The sequence below is a fragment of the Podarcis erhardii genome (assembly GCF_964252035.2).
Source record: "Podarcis erhardii genome assembly, chromosome: 6".
NCBI classification, from domain to species: domain Eukaryota; kingdom Metazoa; phylum Chordata; class Lepidosauria; order Squamata; family Lacertidae; genus Podarcis; species Podarcis erhardii.
In genome coordinates, this window is record NC_138510.1 from 88,672,988 (window position 1) to 88,692,160 (window position 19,173).

Here is a 19,173-nt window from a genome sequence, read left to right on the forward strand (position 1 = left end):
CATTTGTCCATCCATAGTTCAAATTTTTACTACAAGTTTTCTGTCAATCCTACGAATGTATGTTACTATTTACAATAGCTTTTCAACTAAATTATAAACTTTCCCCATTCTTTATTAAAGAGGTCCTCTTCCTGGTTTCTAATTCTGCCTGTAAGCTTTGCCATCTCAATGTCGTTCATCAGTTTTGTCTGCCCCTCTTCTTTGGTCGGAGTTGCAGACCCTTAGGATCATCTAGTCCAACCCGCTGCAAAACACAGTCAGTGGCAGCCAAAGCAGCACTGATCCATCCGTGCCGGATTTCTGTATAAACTAAGCAAAATCCCTTATTTTGGCTGCTAATCCCTTATTTTCGAGGCTGCTGGTCCCTTATTTTCAAATCTGTAAGATGACAGCTATGGTGCAGGGTTCATAAGTAAGTTGTGGACTCGACGGCCCTTGTGGTCTCTTCCAACTCTATGATTCTATGATTCTAAGTTTAGCGGATATTTTGGTTTTTCCCAAAAATGTCATCCTCCCCCCCACCCGTGTTGAGGCCATGGGCAGAGCCAAAGGGGGGCAGGGAGGGGCAATTGCCCCTGCCCTAAATTAATAAAAATACATAGCTAACCAAAGGCCTGCCCCCTCCCTAACAAATCTCCTGGCTACACCCGTAGTTGAGGCACAGGTATTTTTCCATGGCTTCAACAAATTTTACACCTCTAAAACTTGAAATCAACTATTTCTTGCAGTTGTGCTCCTTCAGCCTCCTCTGCCTTTGGTTCTTCTTGCTTGAAGGAAGGTCATTCGCAAGTTTTCAATACAAGCCTTCCACATCTAGTTTCCGTAATTTGTCAGAGGGGGAACTGTCTTCTTGAAAAGCGAACAGCAAACCAGAATACTGAAGTCTTTGCTTATTTTCAGCCCCTCAACTAATCAGCTTAATCTGTAATTAAAGTTTTAGTTACCTAGTTACATGCTAGTACAAAATTTATCTTACTAAACATATCAGCTTTCGGGTATACGGTTGTTTTTTTACAGAGTTTATATCCCCTTATCTTCAGAAATACATGAATTGAGGCCAGCTGGAATATTTTTTCCCTTACTCAGTGCAGTTAAAATATTTTCACGTCAAGTTTTTTTCACATTTTTCCCGGCTCACCCAAACTTACAGTGCGTAATGCTTATACACACAATCCCTAAAATTGCAAGCCTCGTTAAAATAATTTGTTGTAGTTAAAACAAAACAAATTCCTTCCAGTAGCACCTTAAAGACCAACTAAGTCAGTTCTTGGTATGAGCTTTCGTGTGCATGCACACTTCTTCAGATACACAGTATCTGAAAGCTCATACCAAGAACTGACTTAGTTGGTCTTTCAGGTGCTACTGGAAGGAATTTGTTTTGTTTTGACTATGGCAGACCAACACGGCTACCTATCTGTAACTTGTTGTAGTTAATTCCATTGTTATTAGCCACAGTTTAATCCGAGCATTGGGAATAGGAAGTCTAATCAACTCACCATAATTTGCTGATAAGGATCTGTAGAAGACATTTTGGTTTCGGTAACTGCCTGAAACAGGCGGTGGACGATGTTATCAGCTGCTGATGTAATGTTCTTTTCACACTGGACTCACACAGGGCTGTACAATTTAAAAAGCCAGAAAAAAGTTTTAACTCTTTTTATTTCTGCAGCCAATCTCCAGACATAATACTGTGCCCCTAATGCACCACCCACCAAAAAAAACCCTCTCTTGTGCCAAACCAACTTCCTGCTGGCTTTAAGGGAAGACAAGCAAAAACAATAGTTTGGGCTTACAGACTGAAACCTTACCTGCCATCTTTTGGGCTGCTAGTTTAAAAGTCCGGGTGGCAGGTTTGTGTTCCAGCACCTCATTTTTCTCTCTTCGTTGAGAGGGGGCTTTGCAAAGTTCAGTTCAATTAAGGTGGAAAGAGCCTTCCAGCATTTCTTTCCAGTGCCTCAAATTTATGGAATTCCACATGTAAAATTAAGCAGGCATAGCAGGAAGGAAGCCCTAGTGTACAGTGGTACCTCGAGTTACATACGCTTCAGGTTACATACGCTTCAGGTTACAGACTCCGCTAACCCAGAAATAGTACCTCGGGTTAAGAGCTTCGCTTCAGGATGATAACAGAAATCGGGCTCCAGCGGTGCGGCAGCAGCAGGAGGCCCCATTAGCTAAAGTGGTGCTTCAGGTTAAGAACAGTTTCAGGTTAACGGACCTCAGGAATGAATTAAGTACTTAACCTGAGGTACCACTGTATTTGATTGGGGCTAACTCTGAATAAAATGCAGAAAATTCAGCTGTCCGTTTTTCAAAGGTAGTCCCTATACCTGCAAGTATTTCGCTTATATATTTAAAAATATTTCTAACTTGTCTTTCAGAATTAACTGAGATCACTATTGCAAGGTTTTCATTGTCCAGTGAGGCATGTTGCCAACTACCATATCTCGAACAGCAGTGACAGATCTATGTGTAAAAGGTAAAGGTAAAGGACCCCTGGACTGTTAAGTCCAGTCAAAGGTGACTATGGGGTTGCGGTGCTCAGCTCGCTTTCAGGCTGAGGGAGCCTGAAATCATATGGTGATGTCAGCAACTAGGGTGATGTGCCGGCCATATTTATGAGCAGTTCAAAAAGAACACTTGGACAGTTCAATAATTCAAGCCATGCAAATATTGTATTAAGTGATGCAAAAAAGCTATTGGGAACAAATGTGGAAAAAGACCCTGAACAAGCATATCCATTTTTCCTTCTTCCTGCCAGAGGCACTCCCCACAGACTCCACTGCTATTCTCCACAGAGCATTCACCAATATTCATAATATGAAGCAAATAATTATACTGTAGAACACAGACTGCCTTTTCCTGGGATGTCATGATAAGGACAGCATTGTCAGAAATCTCCAACATGGCATTTTTAAGAGGAATCTTTCGGGGGCAAAGCTACATGAAACATTTATGTCTGAAAGTATCACCACAGCATAAAATTATTGAATTTGAGCTTCAAAAAGAGAAATGGAGATCTAGATTTATCACTGCAACAAAAGTCCACCATGTATTGACCTCAAAGAGGCATTTAGGGAGTATGAGTTCTCGACTCTCCCAAGAGAGAGAGAGTCTATGGAATCTGGAAGCACTTCTTACCCGTCGAAAGTCAGGCTTGTCCTAGAGCCCACAGAGACACACAGACCCATTTTTGAGGATTTCCTCCCACTCTATGTAGGCTTTTAAATTATCATGAAATGCAGCTCTAAGCAAGATAGCATGTACAGTGGTACCTTGGTTCTCAAGCTTAATCTGTTCCAGGAGTCCGTTCGGCTCCCAAAACAGTTCAAAAACCGAGGCGTGGCTTCCGATTGGCTGCAGGAGCTTCCTGCACTGAAGCGAAAGCTGCGTCGGACATTCAGCTTCTGAAAAACATTCTCAAACTGGAACACTTACTTCTGGGTCTGCGGCGTTCGGGGGCCAATTTGTTCGACAACTAAGCTGTTCGGGAACCAAGGTACCACCGTATATGCACACAAGGAAAATCCGTAGGTGTTGTATCATCACACACTTTGCACATGAATTATAACCACTGGGCAGTTATAAATTTTCCTTTCCAAAAACCCTGGTCTAACCCACAGAGGGCACCTTCTTGTGTTCTTAGGACAACCCCATACCAATTGTCAGTGCTTTTGAACAGTCCTTGACGTAGCTTTGGTATTTCCATACTTCTAAAACTTTTATTGTTAAAGCAAAACCAAATTGTAGTGGTACACCATGTATGCAGCTTCACTTCCTGGTGTCTGAACAGCAAATGCTTTGTTCAGAGGTGTTGCAAAGAGTCATCACTCAAAACAATAATGGAAACATTAAGGGGAAACAAGGAGACATCTTCCGTGTAAGCAGTAAGGCGAGATGGAAAATTGTGCAAACATACATTTCAGGAAATATCAAGAGCTATACAAAACAGACCATTATATTTATATTATGCCATTTCTACACACATTTCTGGGTGCTGGAGATAATGACCTGTGCCCCACATATCGTATCATATCACATCCCAGTCATTTTAACTAGATTCTGATAGCACTACCAATATTTAATTACAGCTGATGCACAAGTGCCACTGAACACTGAAGGACTTAGCTCCAAGTAAACATGCACAGGACTGTGCTGTTACAACATGCTAAAAAAGTTTCCCATAGTTTCACTCATAAAGCTAAGAAAAAGCATTAGGCAAGCTGTATGAAATACAGTGGTACCTCAGGTTACATACGCTTCAGGTTACAGACTCCGCTAACCCAGAAATATTACCTCAGGTTAAGAACTTTGCTTCAGGATGAGAACAGAAATCGTGCTCTGGCGGCACGGCGGCAGCAGGAGGCCCCATTAGCTAAAGTGGTGCTTCAGGTTAAGAACAGTTTCAGGTTAAGAACGGACCTCCGGAACAAATTAAGTTATTAACCTGAGGTACCACTGTATATAGACCTCCCTAGAATCATAGAATTGTTTAGTTAGAATGGCCCATAAGGGTTAGCTAGTCCAACTCCCTGCAAAGCAGGAATCTTTTGCCCAACATGGGGCTCGAACCTACAACCTTGAGATTAAAAGTCTCATGCACTACCGACTGAGCTATTCATCCCCTGTATGCCACCCCCTATATGGGTGTTTCGAAAGAACTACACCATCACAATGAATTCTTAAAGAACTGGCTAATCATATGTTTTACACTTATACATTGTCACCTCGGGAGACCAAACTACCGTATTTTTCGCCCTATAAGTCGCACTTTTTCCCCTCCAAAAATGAAGGGGAAGTGTGTGTGCGTCCAATGGGGCAAATACAGGCTTTCGCTGAAGCTTGGAGAGCGAGAGGGGTCAGTGCACACGGACCCCTCTCGCTCTCCAGGCTTCAGGAAGCTATCAGCAAGCCTGGGGAGGCCGTGGGAGTTCCCGCAGGGCTCCCTAGGCTGCAGATAGCTTCCTGAAGCCTGGAGAGCGAGGCGCCCTGAAGCAGAGCGCCCCTCGTGCCGGGCAGGCATCCGCAGCGTGGGGAGGCCTGCGGGAGTTCCCGCAGGGCTCCCCACACTGCGGATAGCAGCCTGCAGCCCCACAAGCTCGGGGAACAGCGGGGAGGCGCAACGCCACCATCCCGCTGTTCCCCGACCTGGTTTTGGGGGGGAAATAAAGGGGGGGGGATTTCCTTTGTTTCCCCCCCCAAAAAACTAGGTGAGTCCTATGGGACGGAGCGTCCTATGGGACGAAAAATACAGTAAATGACAATTAACAGACACCGGATGACTTTCTTCAACTGTGCAGAACCAATGGGCTGTACATTAGTATGTGGTGCAGGCCCCAGTTCAAATTTCCACCTAGGATTGACCTCTCTCAGTGAATTATCTCACAGGGTTGCCATGAGAATGAAAACAAAAGTTGTAAAACTCTGCAGTTCAAAGGTGTTAAGTCGGCGATAATTAGCCACAAGAAGGTTAAATACTTTTCTCATAACAGTAAAACTCAACAATGGAAGAAAGGGCTCCGTACGTCAGGCACCATTCAGAACTTCCGCTCATTGTGACTCAACAATGGCATTACTCTGAAGTTGTATATTTGCTTTTATTGAAGTATGATGTGATACCCTTGGTCAGAGTGCACAATTTTAAAAAAATAAGCTTGTGTCATTTCCATTAGGTAGCTCTAAATGTCTGTTCCTTAAATAAGTGGAAAAGGAAAGTAACAAAGGCTATGCCCTTTATAGTAGTCATTTATTATGAAGTATTATTGCAACTTGCTGGCATCTTCTCAAGAATAAGCTGAATCCTGGAACTGGATATGGGTGAACCATTCAAGGGAGTATGACTCCACCCAGACTAGACATATCCCCAGCCAACTGGTCTAATGAGTGCTTTGCTATCAGTTCTGATTTATCTAGATTGAACTTTACTCAGTAGACCCGTTGGCTGGCGATAGGACTGGTATGGGTGGGGGTTAGACTTGCCTGTAAGATTCAGGTTGGTGGCTTCAACTGCTGGATTCCACACTGCTCCTATTGTAACCCAGGCTACCTGTGCCAGCTACAGCTGCTTCAGGTAAACAGAAACTCGGCCAACATGCTGTACCAAATAGTATGGGAAACAGCCTTACTAGAAAAATTACCGCATTTTTCGCCCTATACGACACACTTTTTCCCCTCCAAAAATGAAGGGGTGAATGCAGGCTTTCGCTGAAGCCTGGGGAGCAAGAGGCACCGACCCCCCTCGCTCTCCAGGCTTCAGGAAGCTATCCGCAAGCCTTGTGAACCTGGCGGGAGTTCCCGCGGGCTTGCAAGGCTTGTGGATAGCAGCCTGCAGCCCAAAGCACGGGGCGCGCTCTGGAGAGCACCCCGTGCTTCGCGCAGATGTCCGCAAGCCTTGCGAGCCCGGCAGGAGTTGCCACCGGGCTCGCAAGGCTTGTGGATAGGAGCCTGTTCTGGGGGCTGGGGTCGGGGGAAGCTTGAGCTTTCCCCCTCCCCAGCCCCGCGGCTGGGGGGGGGGAGGAATATATATATATATATATATATATATATATATATATATATATACCCCAAGGTGTGCCCTATGGGCCAGTGTGCCCTATAGGGCGAAAAATACGGTAACCAATACAGTGGTACCTCGGGTTACATATGCTTCAGGTTACATACGCTTCAGGTTACAGACTCCGCTAACCCAGAAATAGTGCTTCAGGTTAAGAACTTTGCTTCAGGATGAGAACAGAAATCGTGCTCCGGCGGCGCGGCGGCAGCAGGAGGCCCCATTAACTAAAGTGGTGCTTCAGGTTAAGAACAATTTCAGGTTAAGAATGGACCTCTGGAACGAATTAAGTACTTAACCCGAGGTACCACTGTAAACTGAAACTGACACTGGGACAAATAGAAGATGATGCCTTCACCCCGGTATGGCTCCCCTTTATCACATACACAGCCCAACAAGACAATGACAAAAATCCACCAACAGCATACAAATCAATATGGCTAACCTGATCCAAAACACCCACCCACCCCACTCAGACATGAAAACAAAGACCACCACAGCCAATCACAAATGAACAGCCACACCCTAGGCCAACCCCAAACTCTCTCACCACCAAAGGAACACAAGTGAACAGCAGAGAACCTGCACAAGCAACACTGACACAAAACCCCACCTATATTAAGTAAAATAGAAATATCACCACCCGACCCCGACCCCACTCATCTTCCCCCATCTCTTTCCCCCTATTCTTCCTAATGTCTCAACAAATGAAACCGATTTGTTAAAAAAAATATGTTACATGGGGGGGGGGAATACGAGAGAGAGGCATAGCACATACCTTTGTAAATCAAGAAAATCTTTAATAAAAATACATTTTTAAAAAAGCATTGTTCATTCTGTGGTGAGATCCAGTGTGGTATAGGGGTTAGGAGCACTGGACTAGGACTTGGGAAACCCAGGTTTCCCGCAAGCCCAAGGACTTGGGAAACCCAGGTTCCAAACCCCACTCAGCAGTGGAGATCCCTGGGTGACGGTGAGCCAGTCTCTGCCCCTCAGTCTAGCAAATTGGAGTATAGGTGAGCTATACATGTAATAACAAAAACAAACAAACAAACAAATAAATTTCCCAGGTTGCAGCACAGCTCTGTGCTCAACATAAGAATGCCTTTGAAAATTGTTGGGAAAGTCCTGCTAGCACAAAATGCTCGACTATTGGCAGGTTAGAGTCAGCATATTATACCCGTATCTTCTGTATTCTGAAAAATATGCACTGGTTACCATGTTTCCAGACCAAGTACTGCTTTCAGTCTTAAAGCTCTCATCTCCCCGGGTTCTGACTATCTTAGGGAATATCTCCTTCCACACTTAGCAGTTAAATGTGTTGGATAAACAGCTTCATATAATCAACATGCTTAACTCTAACCAATGCATGAAGGGGTTAATACAATAGAGTAAACTGTCCTGTCAGGCTTAGCAATGTCCGCTTCCCCTCACCTTGGGAGGAACTAAGTAATCAAGCCTTTGTTCACCCTCTGTCTACCTGAGAAGCTGAACATATAAAGAGATTTGAGATGGTTGCTCCAGCTCAGACCATATGGCAACCACAAGCCACTCTTGAGTTCCTATACCAGAAATTTAGGAACTTTCACCACTTTGTAACTAACTTTTCTGTCGCACATAAAACTGACCTTTGGAGAGCTTGTGAGTAACCCATTTTTAACTCACCAAACGTGGTCTTTTTCTATGCTGGGGGAGTGGGAAATTTTGGAAGGAGCTTTGAATGATATAGTTTAAAGGTCTAACAGCTTACCGTATTTTTTGCTCTATAGGACGCACCCAATCATAGGACGCACCTTGTTTTAGAGGGGGAGAACAAGAAAAAAAAATTCTCTCCCTCTCTGCTCAGCGCCCCTTCAGTGAAGCGGCATTTCTCCTCCCGCTTTGCTGAAGGGGTGCTGCACAGAGAGGGAAAACTGTGCAGCGCCTCTCCAGCGAAGCAAAGCCTGGAGAGCAAGAGGGATCGGTGTGCACCGACCCCTCTCGCTCTCCAGGCTTCAGGCGGCTAGCCACAAGCCTTCGGAGTGCAGTGGGAACTCCTGCTGCACTCCAAAGGCTTGTGGATAGCTGCCTGAAGCCCCCAGAGCGCGGGGGGAGCTCTCCCTCTGTGCTTCAAGGCTTCGCGTTGCTATCACTGAAGCCAAGGAGCCTGCATTCTCTCCATAGGACGCACACACATTTCCCCTTAATTTTTGGAGGGGGAAATTGCGTCCTATAGAGCGAAAAATATGGTATATTTCCACACTTTACTTTTCTGCATCTCTTGTGATTTTAAATCTCTGCTGAAATTCTCTCACCAAAGAGAGCTTGCATCAACCCTGGATCTTGGCATCCAGGAATTCTCATGTTATACCTATTCCTTTACCTTGGACCAACAAAACGGGAGTACCAAACACCTAACAGGCCACAAAATACAACTGGTGGGCTGCACTTGGCTTGGTGGGCCAGAAGTTGTCCGGTCCTGTTGAAAATCTTCTTTAAAAATGAACTCCAATGATCCTTAAAGGCTTCATCATCCTTTGGGAATGCAATCAAACCAGTCCAACTGGCTCATGCAGCCACAGCTAATGACTAACTAACTGATAACTCTTGAAGAGGTTCGATAATAAACCCAGCTTTCTCACATTCTGCTTCATAGGGTATTGCACAATTAAGTACTTGAAGGTTTTAAAGTGCTTTCCCCTAATTTATACAACCTTGGTCACTCTATGAAACAGATCCCCTGACTAGATATGCTTCCTTGCTTTCTCAAACTATCTATGCCTTCCCAGGAGACACTAATGACAAAGCAAAGTGACACAATGGGGAGGGGGGGTTGTTGACGGGTGAGAGTTGTTGCTGCTGGTGATTTGTTGTATCTTTATTTTAGATTTTGTCATGATATATGTGGAAATTGTTCAGTTTGGTTTTGTATTTTTGTTTAATGTTTCATTTATTTGAAATAAAAAACTTAAGGTCTTATATATATATATATATATATATATATATATATATATATATACATATATATATATAATAAATGTACCAAGCAAACATGTACATAAATATATAAACCACATGTCTGAAGCAGCACAGGAAAACAGCCCTGAAACTATTTTTACTCCCAAACTGACCAAATGTTTTCTCTGCAAGGTTGAAGGGAAATGGAAAAGCCTCCCCACTGTCTTTTCATTCACAAATCCTTTCTTAAGGGTATGTCTGTGTATGAATAGGGTGAGCCTGTGACCTGGCTCAGGAACTAAGTATTTATCATTACAAAAGACGGGCCAGGCTCCCCAGGGTATCCAATCAAGTAAGCATTAACAGGTAACCTGCCAGACAGGAGGTAAACAACGCACTCAGATTTCTGTTGTAGACCGCCCTTTCTGTGATGTAGGTATGATAGGGGGGTGGTCTTGAGCTACACCCCTTCTGTGATGTATGTATGATGTTTCTGGGGGTGGTCTTGGACTCCAGAGCGGACAATTTAAAATGTCTATATAAGAGTGGGCACACCTCTTATATTGGGGTCCTCCTCCTCTCTCCTGCGTGTGAAGGGGGAACCATGTTGCAGCAGTTCAATAAAGATCAGGCTTACTAGCTGCTTTGCTTCTCAATATTCTCTGTTACTTTCTCTGACCGATGGAGAACCTGCAAAAGACTCTATAAGGGCTCTTGTGTCCCCCATAAGAGAATAAGGGCAGATTTTCGTTTATTACATATTGTTTATGACTACAGTGGTACCTTGGTTCCCAAACGGCTTAGCTGATGAACAAATCGGCTCCCAGATGCCGCAAACCCAGAAGTGTCCCAGTTCGCAAACGTTTTCCGGAAGCCAAACGTCCGTTTCAGCTGTCGGCATTGTTTCCGGGGCCAATCAGCCAATCGGAAGCCGTGCCTTGGTTTTTGAACGATTTGGAAGTCGAACGGACTTCCAGAGCGGATTGAGTTCGAGAACCAAGGTACCACTGTACTTTGGTTATGCTGTAGTTATGCATTCATTTCATCTTGCAAGCAGCCTTGAGCATGGTTTGAACTGTGGAAAGAAGGCATGTAAATAAGAAAGTAACAGACAGAGAATTTCTGGCAGCTGCAGTTTTTCTAACCTCCACATGAACACAAGCGGAACGTGCCAAAATTTTTTCTTTCTACATAGCTCTTGAAGGCATGTAATCTCTGCCTCCCTTTGCATATGGCCACCCTATGGCAGTGATGGGAAACCTCAGGGGTGGCCCTCCAGACCCCTCAACTTGGCCCCTGAAACTGTCCCCAAGCCACACCCTCTCCCTAGCTACATCCTCTCACCAGCCCTGCTCCACACCCCAAGTGTTTTTGCTTGGCTGGAAACATGTCCTTGGAACGCCTTCACTTCCTGGTTGGATAATATTTATTTTATTTACTTATTGAATTTATATAATGCCCTAAACCCAAGGGGGGTCTCAGGGTGGTTCACAGAATAAAATCAAGATATAAAACCACAAAATACATCATAAAAATAAAAACACTAACCCAATAAAGGTAAAGGAACCCCTGACTGTTAGGTCCAGTCATGGATGACTCTGGGGTTGCGGCACCCATCTCGCTTTATTAGCTGAGGGAGCTGGACTACAGCTTCTGGGTCATGTGGCCAGTATGACTAAGCTGCTTCTGGCGAACCAGAGCAGCGCACGGAAACACCGTTTACCTTCCCGCTGGAGCGGTACCTATTTATCTACTTGCACTTGGACGTGCTTTCGAACTGCTAGGTTGCCAAGAGCAGGGACCGAGCAACGGGAGCTCACCCCGTCACGGGGATTTGAACCGCTGAACTTCTGATCGGCAAGTCCTAGGCTCAGTGGTTTAGACCAGAGCGCCACCCGTGCCACCCCCAAAAAAACACATTTTCAAAGGACATAGGATGTACTGTATTTCTTTGTATTTTAGAATCTGCATTACCACACAATGCCATACATCAAATTTAAGATTGAATGAATCAGAATAGTAGGGGTTTTTTTGGTCCAAGTAATGTATGCTTTGGAGTCAGCAATGGGCACAAACTAACCTAACTAATCAGTGAAGAAATCCTTGAATTGCTTTTGTAAGGAAGGGCAAAGTAACAGCGCCAAGAGCGAAGGAAAGTATGACAAGCATCTCTGCACAATTTGGACAGAAAACCTACTAGAATTGCACGGGTACAGGCAGGGAACCTGTGGCAGCCATTTTGTTTGGACCACTGGATGGAGCTAGTAGCTCACACAATTCATGAACTGCTTTAGAATCGGAATTTCTTGGCCAGCATTTAATCTACTTTGCACAAACACTTCATTTCAACTCCAGAACACTTCAATCCAGCGTTTAGGAATGTTGCCTTAAAGTTACATTTTTAAAATAAATTGAAAAAAATGTACAAACCGCTTCATCGATAATAGAGCAGGGCATGCGAGTGTGCACAAAAACTAGCCTCGTGTATGAAAGGGAAGATTTGTGTAAATTGCTCCAACTAATTCTGCCTCTGTCCCTGGCAGGCTGGCCAGAAGTGAATGCCACCTCCAGGCTGGGAAAGGTTTCTGCACCTTCCAGTGTAGCGTGGCGATCAGTCCAAATTGGCTTTCAGAATATTTCTTCCATTTTTCTACACAGAAATGACACATGAGCAAGCCTATTGAGTAGAGTAATGGAACAGTGTGTGATTCCAACCCAAGAGGTTCTTTTGGTGCATGTTTCTTGGCCATCTGTTATGGATGCTTTCGCAGAGATTCCTGCATTCCAGGGGGTTGGTCTAGATGACCCTTGGAATCACTTACAACTCTACAATTCTAAATTAACTAGGAAACATAATTTCCATCCCTTCCACAATGGGCCATGTTAAGCTAAGACAAGTCATTTGGCCGGCCACTGTGAGAACAGCACATTGCGGTTCTCAACCTGTGGGTTCCCAGATGTTGTTGGACTACAACTCCCATCATCCCTAGCTAGCAAGGCCAGAGCTCAGGGGTGATGGGAGTTGTAGTCCAACATCATCTGGGGACCCACAGGTTGAGAACCGCTGGGCGGCCCTTTGGTGTGATGCTGCAAAGCTCTTCTTAAGACCTACGACTGCTTCCCAATAGTAATATAAGTCCTGCTACCAGAAGGTCGGCGGTTCGAATCCCTGCGACGGGGTGAGCTCCGGTTGCTCGGTCCCTGCTCCTGCCAACCTAGCAGTTCGAAAGCACGTCCAAGTACAAGTAGATAAATAGGTACCGCTCCGGCGGGAAAGTAAACTGTTTCCATGCGCTGCTCTGGTTTGCCAGAAGCAGCTTAGTCATGCTGGCCACATGACCTGGAAGCTGTACGCCGGCTCCCTCGGCCAATAAAGCGAGATGAGCGCCACAACCCCAGAGTCGGTCATGACTGGACCTAATGGTCAGGGGTCCCTTTACCTTTACTGCTTCACAAATGCCTGTAAGCCCAGAGTATCCAAAAGTCCTACAGGAAAGTAGAGCATCGCTTCTTTGAGAAGAGAAGAGAAGAGAAGAGAAGAGAAGAGAAGAGAAGAGAAGAGAAGAGAAGAGAAAGAGGAGAGAGAGAGAGAGAGAGAGAGAGAGAGAGAGAGAGAAAGAAAGAAAGAAAGAAAGAAAGAAAGAAAGAAAGAAAGAAAGAAAGAAAGATGAAGTCTTCCCAAAGATACTTGAGAGGGGTACCTATGCTAAATCTGGACAACAAAATGATGCATATAACCTAATCAACTGCTATTATTGCTTCCTCTGGGTGGATTAGGGCTTTAAATCCTATGATTCTAAGACAGCAGCTCCTCACAGCCACATGGCAAACTGTTTTGAAACTATTTCAGGGCTTTCCAAAATCAGTTTATGATACAACACGGGAGTTGGCGGTTCAAGGGGGTTGGGAGGGAGCAAAACATTTCACAACTTGGACACAACTTGCACAGCGTCTCGGCCTTTTTCTCTTCCAGGTTCACATATCATCACATCTGCATGCTTATCCTCGGGACAGGTGTTGTAAACAAAATCAATCTGCCCTTTTCCCCTTATGGGGTATCCAAGAGCCTGTATAGAGTCCGTACAGAGCCCGTAGGAGAAAATAACAGAGGCCAACCGGAGAATATTGAGAAGCAAAGCAGCTAGTAAGCCTGATCTTTATTGATCTGTTGCAACAGGGAGCTCCCCTCACACGCAGGAAAGGAGGAGGACCTCGAACAACGGTGCACAAGGCCTTATATAGACATTTTAAATTCCCTGCCCTGGAGCTCCAGACCACCCCTCGATACATCATACATACATCATAGAAGGGGTGTAACCCAAGACCACCACCCCCCAGATACATCATACCTACATCACAGAAAAGGCGGTCTACAGCAGAAATCTGAGTTTGTTGTTTATCTCGTCTGACAGGTTACCTGTTAATGCTCACTTGATTGGATACCCTGGGGAGCCTGGCCAGTCTTTTGTAATGATAAATACTTAGTTCCTGAGCCAGGTCACAGGCTCGCCCTATTCAAACACAGACAGACATACCCTTAAGGCAGGATTTGTGAAGGAAAAGACAATGGGGAGGCTTTTCCATTTTCCTTTGACCTTGCAGAGAAAATATTTGGTCAGTTTGGGAATCACAAATGGTTTCAGGTCGGTCTTCCTGTGCTGATCTATGTACGTGCTTGGTTGGTACGTTTATGAACATTTATTATATATCTAAGACTTTAAAATTCTTATCACACAGGACAAATCAAAAACGCTAAAATTCAGACTTTGGCCCAACGTTTTGTTAATGCTAATTTCACTTTTGTCTCTGCTCTACAAACGACAGCATTCTGTTTCCTCAAAGTCCACAACGGTTAGCTTCACGAAACACGTAAAAACTTCATAGAATCATAGAATCATAGAGTTGGAAGAGACCACAAGGGCCATCGAGTCCAACCCCCTGCCAAGCAGGAAACACCATCAGAGCACTCCTGACATATGGTTGTCAAGCCTCTGCTTAAAGACCTCCAAAGAAGGAGACTCCACCACACTCCTGGGCAGCAAATTCCACTGTCGAACAGCTCTTACTGTCAGGAAGTTCTTCCTAATGTTTAGGTGGAATCTTCTTTCTTATAGTTTGGATCCATCGCTCCGTGTCCGCTTCTCTGGAGCAGCAGAAAACAACCTTTCTCCCTCCTCTATGTGACATCCTTTTATATATTTGAACATGGCTATCATATCACCCCTTGAGGCCTCTTCTCCAGGCTAAACTTGATCCAGATTCCCCTTGCTTTCCTCCCCCGCAAAAAGAGAACCGGACGAAATCGGTAACATGTGGAAGCTTATCTGCTGCCTTGTTTTTGAAACCTGTAAAAGGCTGACTTGCTGACTCCTCTCCAAAAATCGCATCGTGCTAGGAATCACATCTGCAGGGAAATCTACTACAAATGGTGACGGGGGGTTTCCCCCACCCTACCCGACAGACACAAGCTTTAACCTCAAGGCTGAATCATGGTTACGCTTTGTAGGGAAATGGGCCATAATTGTGTAATCCAAGAATGACACATACCTCTGGGATGAGAAGAGCCCCGGCTATTGCGGCTTACAAGGGGCTGGGTTGTTATAACAGACAGCTAGAATAAGGCCGCCACCTTTAAATCTGGCAAATGATGAGCAATCCAGCATTCGCTTTTTCATTCTTCAGTTAGAAGAGGAAGCTAGGTAAAGGTAAAGGGACCCCTGACCATTAGGTCCAGTCGTGGCCGACTCTGGGGTTGCGGCGCTCATCTCACTCTATTAGCCGAGGGAGCCGGCGTACAGCTTCCGGGTCATGTGGCCAGCATGACTAAGCCGCTTCTGGCGAACCAGAGCAGCGCACGGAAACGCCGTTTACCTTCCCGCTGGAGCGGTACCTATTTATCTACTTGCACTTTGAGGTGCTTTCGAACTGCTAGGTTGGCAGGATCAGAGACTGAGCAACGGGAGCTCACCCCATTGCGGGGATTCAAACCGCCGACCTTCTGATCGGCAAGTCCTAGGCTCTGTGGTTTAACCCACAGAGGAAGCTAACAAGGGCTTATTGCTGCTGCAAAAATCTCCCAAGAAATACGGGAGGGCTGGCTTCAACTTGCTCTTGGCTGCTTCTTCCATAAGCACTATGTAGTGTTTATTACTGACTGCAGCAACAGGAACTGAGGTGCCACAGGGGAATGCATTCCAGACCTTGGCATGGGCCCAGACCTGTTATTAAATTCCCTGGGGCATCAGGTAGTATTTTGGCACCCTAGGCAAAATCTTACAATGCAACTCAATATGCACCTTTTACACCCAGGCACGTTTATACACACAATACCTGCCAATTTTTGAAAATCTTGGAAAACAGAGATTGCTGGCATTTATACACCTCATTTATCCACCTAAAAATATGTGCTGGAAACAAGAATGTCTGAGAAGGTTTCTTCAGATGCTTTAAGATGCAGAGCAGCTTTAAATTTTGTTCTGCTCAAGGTATTTGGGTTCAGCTAAGACCTGCCTAGCTTGTTGGCTAAGAAACCAATTAGGCAACCACCATGTTGAAATGTGAATAATTAAGCAAGTAGATAAATGTCTTAAAATGCAGTAAAGAACTGCACTAAACCTATCAGCTAGAATATTATATACACAGAAATAAAGGTGAGCAGGTTTCAACAAAGGAAGTGTGGCTTTTGAAAGTGAAAATTAAGAGAGCAAAATGATGAAGTAATTAAAAAATATTACAGCCAAATGAAATCACTGGCAGGATTTGAGATAAAAGCAGCAGAAGGAGAATGACAACATAATTGCAATAGATAATTTTTTTGTAATAGATAAAGATTTAATGCAGTAGAAAAGGTTTGGATAAAAACACTGTGGAATTGAGGGTGGGAAGTCAACTTATGAAACAAGGTATTTGATTTCTGAGGTTGATATTTGATAAATATTTTAGGTTATTGTGCAAATGTTTGAAAAAATGAAAGCGAGAGAATTGCAATAAACCTAAGTAGGTAAAAAGCTTACATCTGATTGCAAGATGTTATGCTTGATCTATGTAGCAGTTCAACAACTAAGGCACCACTGTAAAATCATTCTATACCATAATGCAGAAAGGAGTGTGCAGTACTGTGGTGCTGATTACGATAAAACTGTATGCTAGCGACTGGCCCAGCTGCCCTCATGTCACAGAGAGGAAGCCAAACTAGAACTCTCTTGAGTGCTATTCTCAGGTACACACAACCCCCACAGTCATCACAGGCACAAAGGGGTCACACTCATTCAGTAACTGTGACAAGGAGTCACACACACACACACAAATGGATATGCATAGGGCCTCTGAACATGGCCCTTGAATATGCTGGCCAGTGGGGCTTTTCTGAGGCACACGTGGTAGTGAAAGATAGGCCTATACAACCCCCTCATGTGCTCTTCAATGCAAAATATATCGTAGCGTCAGCTGTACCAGTTTCATTTCTTTTTAGTGACCTTCCCCAAAAGCAGTGGTAGCAGTTGTTGTTTAGTCGTTTAGTCATGTCCGACTCTTCGTGACCCCATGGACCAGAGCATGCCAGGCACTTCTGTCTTCCACTGCCTCCCGCAGTTTGGTCAAACTCATGCTGGTAGCTTCGAGAACACTATCCAACCATCTCATCCTCTGTCGTCCCCTTCTCCTTGTGCCCTCCATCTTTCCCAACATCAGGGTCTTTTCCAGGGAGTCTTCTCTTCTCATGAGGTGGCCAAAGTATTGGAGCCTCAGCTTCAGGATCTGTCCTTCCAGTGAGCACTCAGGGCTGGTTTCCTTCAGAATGGAGAGGTTTGATCTTCTTGCAGTCCATGGGACTCTCAAGAGTCTCCTCCAGCACCATAATTCAATTCTTCGGCGATCAGCCTTCTTTTATGGTCCAGCTTTCACTTCCATACATCACTACTGGGTAGCAGAGTAGGTGCTAACTAGACTTCTGCAACTTCCTCGCCACCTTATGCTCACTGGGAATAACACAACATTGCCAATGGTCTTGAAGCATTGTGGGAAGAAGTAGTAGAGATTGCCAGTGGAGGCTGTCATGTTTCCTTCTGCACACTGCCCCAGGAACAATACTACAGTGGTACCTTGGGTTACATACGCTTCAGGTTACAGACTCCGCTAACCCAGAAATAGTACCTCGGGTTAAGAAGTTTGCTTCAGGATGAGAACAGAAATTGTGCTCCAGCGGCATGGCGGCGGCGGGAGGCCCCATTAGCTAAAGTGGTGCTTCAGGTTAAGAACAGTTTCAGGTTAAGAACAGACCTCCAGAACGAATTAAGTTCTTAACCTAAGGCACCACTGTACTTTGTTCTTGTACATGCCACAAAAGCAGGCCATACAAGCACAAAAGAGTGTCACACCAAGCATGTACATTTTCCCCAAAATGTAATTTTTTCCCCATTTTAGGAAATGATATACAGTGGTACCTCGGGTTACAGACACTTCAGGTTACAGACTCCGCTAACCCAGAAATAGTACCTCAGGTTAAGAACTTTGCTTCAGGATGAGAACAGAAATTGCGTGGTAGTGGCGCAGTGGCAGCGGGAGGCCCCATTAGATAAAGTGGTACCTCAGGTTAAGGACAGCTTCAGGTTAAGAACGGACCTCCGGAACGAATTAAGTTCTTAACCCGAGGTACCACTGTATAATGAGTTGGTTGTTTTTTTTTTGGTTTTTTTTTAAAAATAACCTTTTCTAAAAAACATGAAGCCTTCCTTTTAGGAATCCTAGGTGCCGAAATCCCAAGGGAGCAGAAAAGACTATTTATGTACGTGACCATGGCTACACGGATGTTATTGGCCCAGAGATGGAAAGAAGATAAAGTCCCTACCAGAGAAGAATGGCAGATGAAGTTGATGGACTATGCCCAAATGGCAAAAATGACCGGAAGAATCAGAAACCCGGAAGACCAAAATTGTAATAACGAATGGGGGAAAAATTTAACTTATCTTAAAGACCATTGTAAACAGTTAGACTTGTTAGTAGGATTGGAATATCACTTGTAATTTAATAGTGAAATTTGGATATAACGGAGATGTAAAAGATTTGGATCATCATAAAAGATGCAGGAGGAAATGAGTAATAAATAGGGCCCATAAAGGGGAGGATGTAAGTCTAGGATATTCCTTGGAATCTTGTTTTTATTATCTATGTTCAATATATGACTGTAAAATTTTAATCTGAAAAACCAAATAAATAAATTTCCAAAAAAATGTACATTTTTCATGCCAGCCTATAAATGTGTCCATATTTATAGTCTGAATACAGGCAGTGACCAACCACACCCTGTTGTGCCCCTATTCTGTTCTGCTCCACCCCACTCCGTCCCTGATCTGCCTTCTTCCAAGTCCAAAAGGACCCGCTCACTGGCGATCACACGTCAATTGGACACGCCTAAAATGGTCACCACCTGTAATTTATTTTGTCTATTCCATAAGGAATCAACAACTTGGACGAAACTTCCAGAGTTCTGGCTCTGGGAAATGGAGCTACAGTGACACATTTGAGCTACTTCTTTTGTAGTAAAGGTAAAGGGACCCCTGACCATTAGGTCCAGTCGTGACCGACTCTGTGGTTGCGGCGCTCATTTCGCTTTATTGGCCGAGGGAGCCGGCGTACAGCTTCCAGGTCATGTGGCCAGCATGACTAAGCCGCTTCTGGCAAACCAGAGC

The 19,173-nt window shown here is 44.6% G+C and overlaps 1 protein-coding gene and 2 long non-coding RNA genes across 5 annotated transcripts in view; 1 reads left to right on the forward strand and 2 right to left on the reverse strand.

Moving 5' to 3' along the window:
- PLA2G4A (phospholipase A2 group IVA) overlaps window positions 1-1,615 on the reverse strand; it is a 909,235-nt gene extending 907,620 nt beyond the window's left edge. For 2 of the 3 annotated variants that reach the window (XM_081865873.1, XM_081865874.1), the window contains exon 1: window positions 1,497-1,615. In XM_081865873.1, coding sequence (XP_081721999.1) covers window positions 1,497-1,529 — 33 coding nt within the window. In that variant the 5' untranslated portion in view covers window positions 1,530-1,615. The remainder of the gene's footprint in view (window positions 1-1,496) is intronic. The other variant, XM_081865875.1, reaches the window with a different exon arrangement.
- The window catches only part of LOC309344018, a 59,411-nt gene extending 54,954 nt beyond the window's left edge, over window positions 1-4,457 (reverse strand). Inside the window, exon 1 of the long non-coding RNA XR_014157538.1 lies at window positions 4,245-4,457. This is a non-coding gene — a long non-coding RNA (uncharacterized lncRNA). The remainder of the gene's footprint in view (window positions 1-4,244) is intronic.
- The window catches only part of LOC309344016, an 805,887-nt gene that overhangs the window by 675,520 nt on the left and 111,194 nt on the right, over window positions 1-19,173 (forward strand). The window lies entirely within an intron of this gene.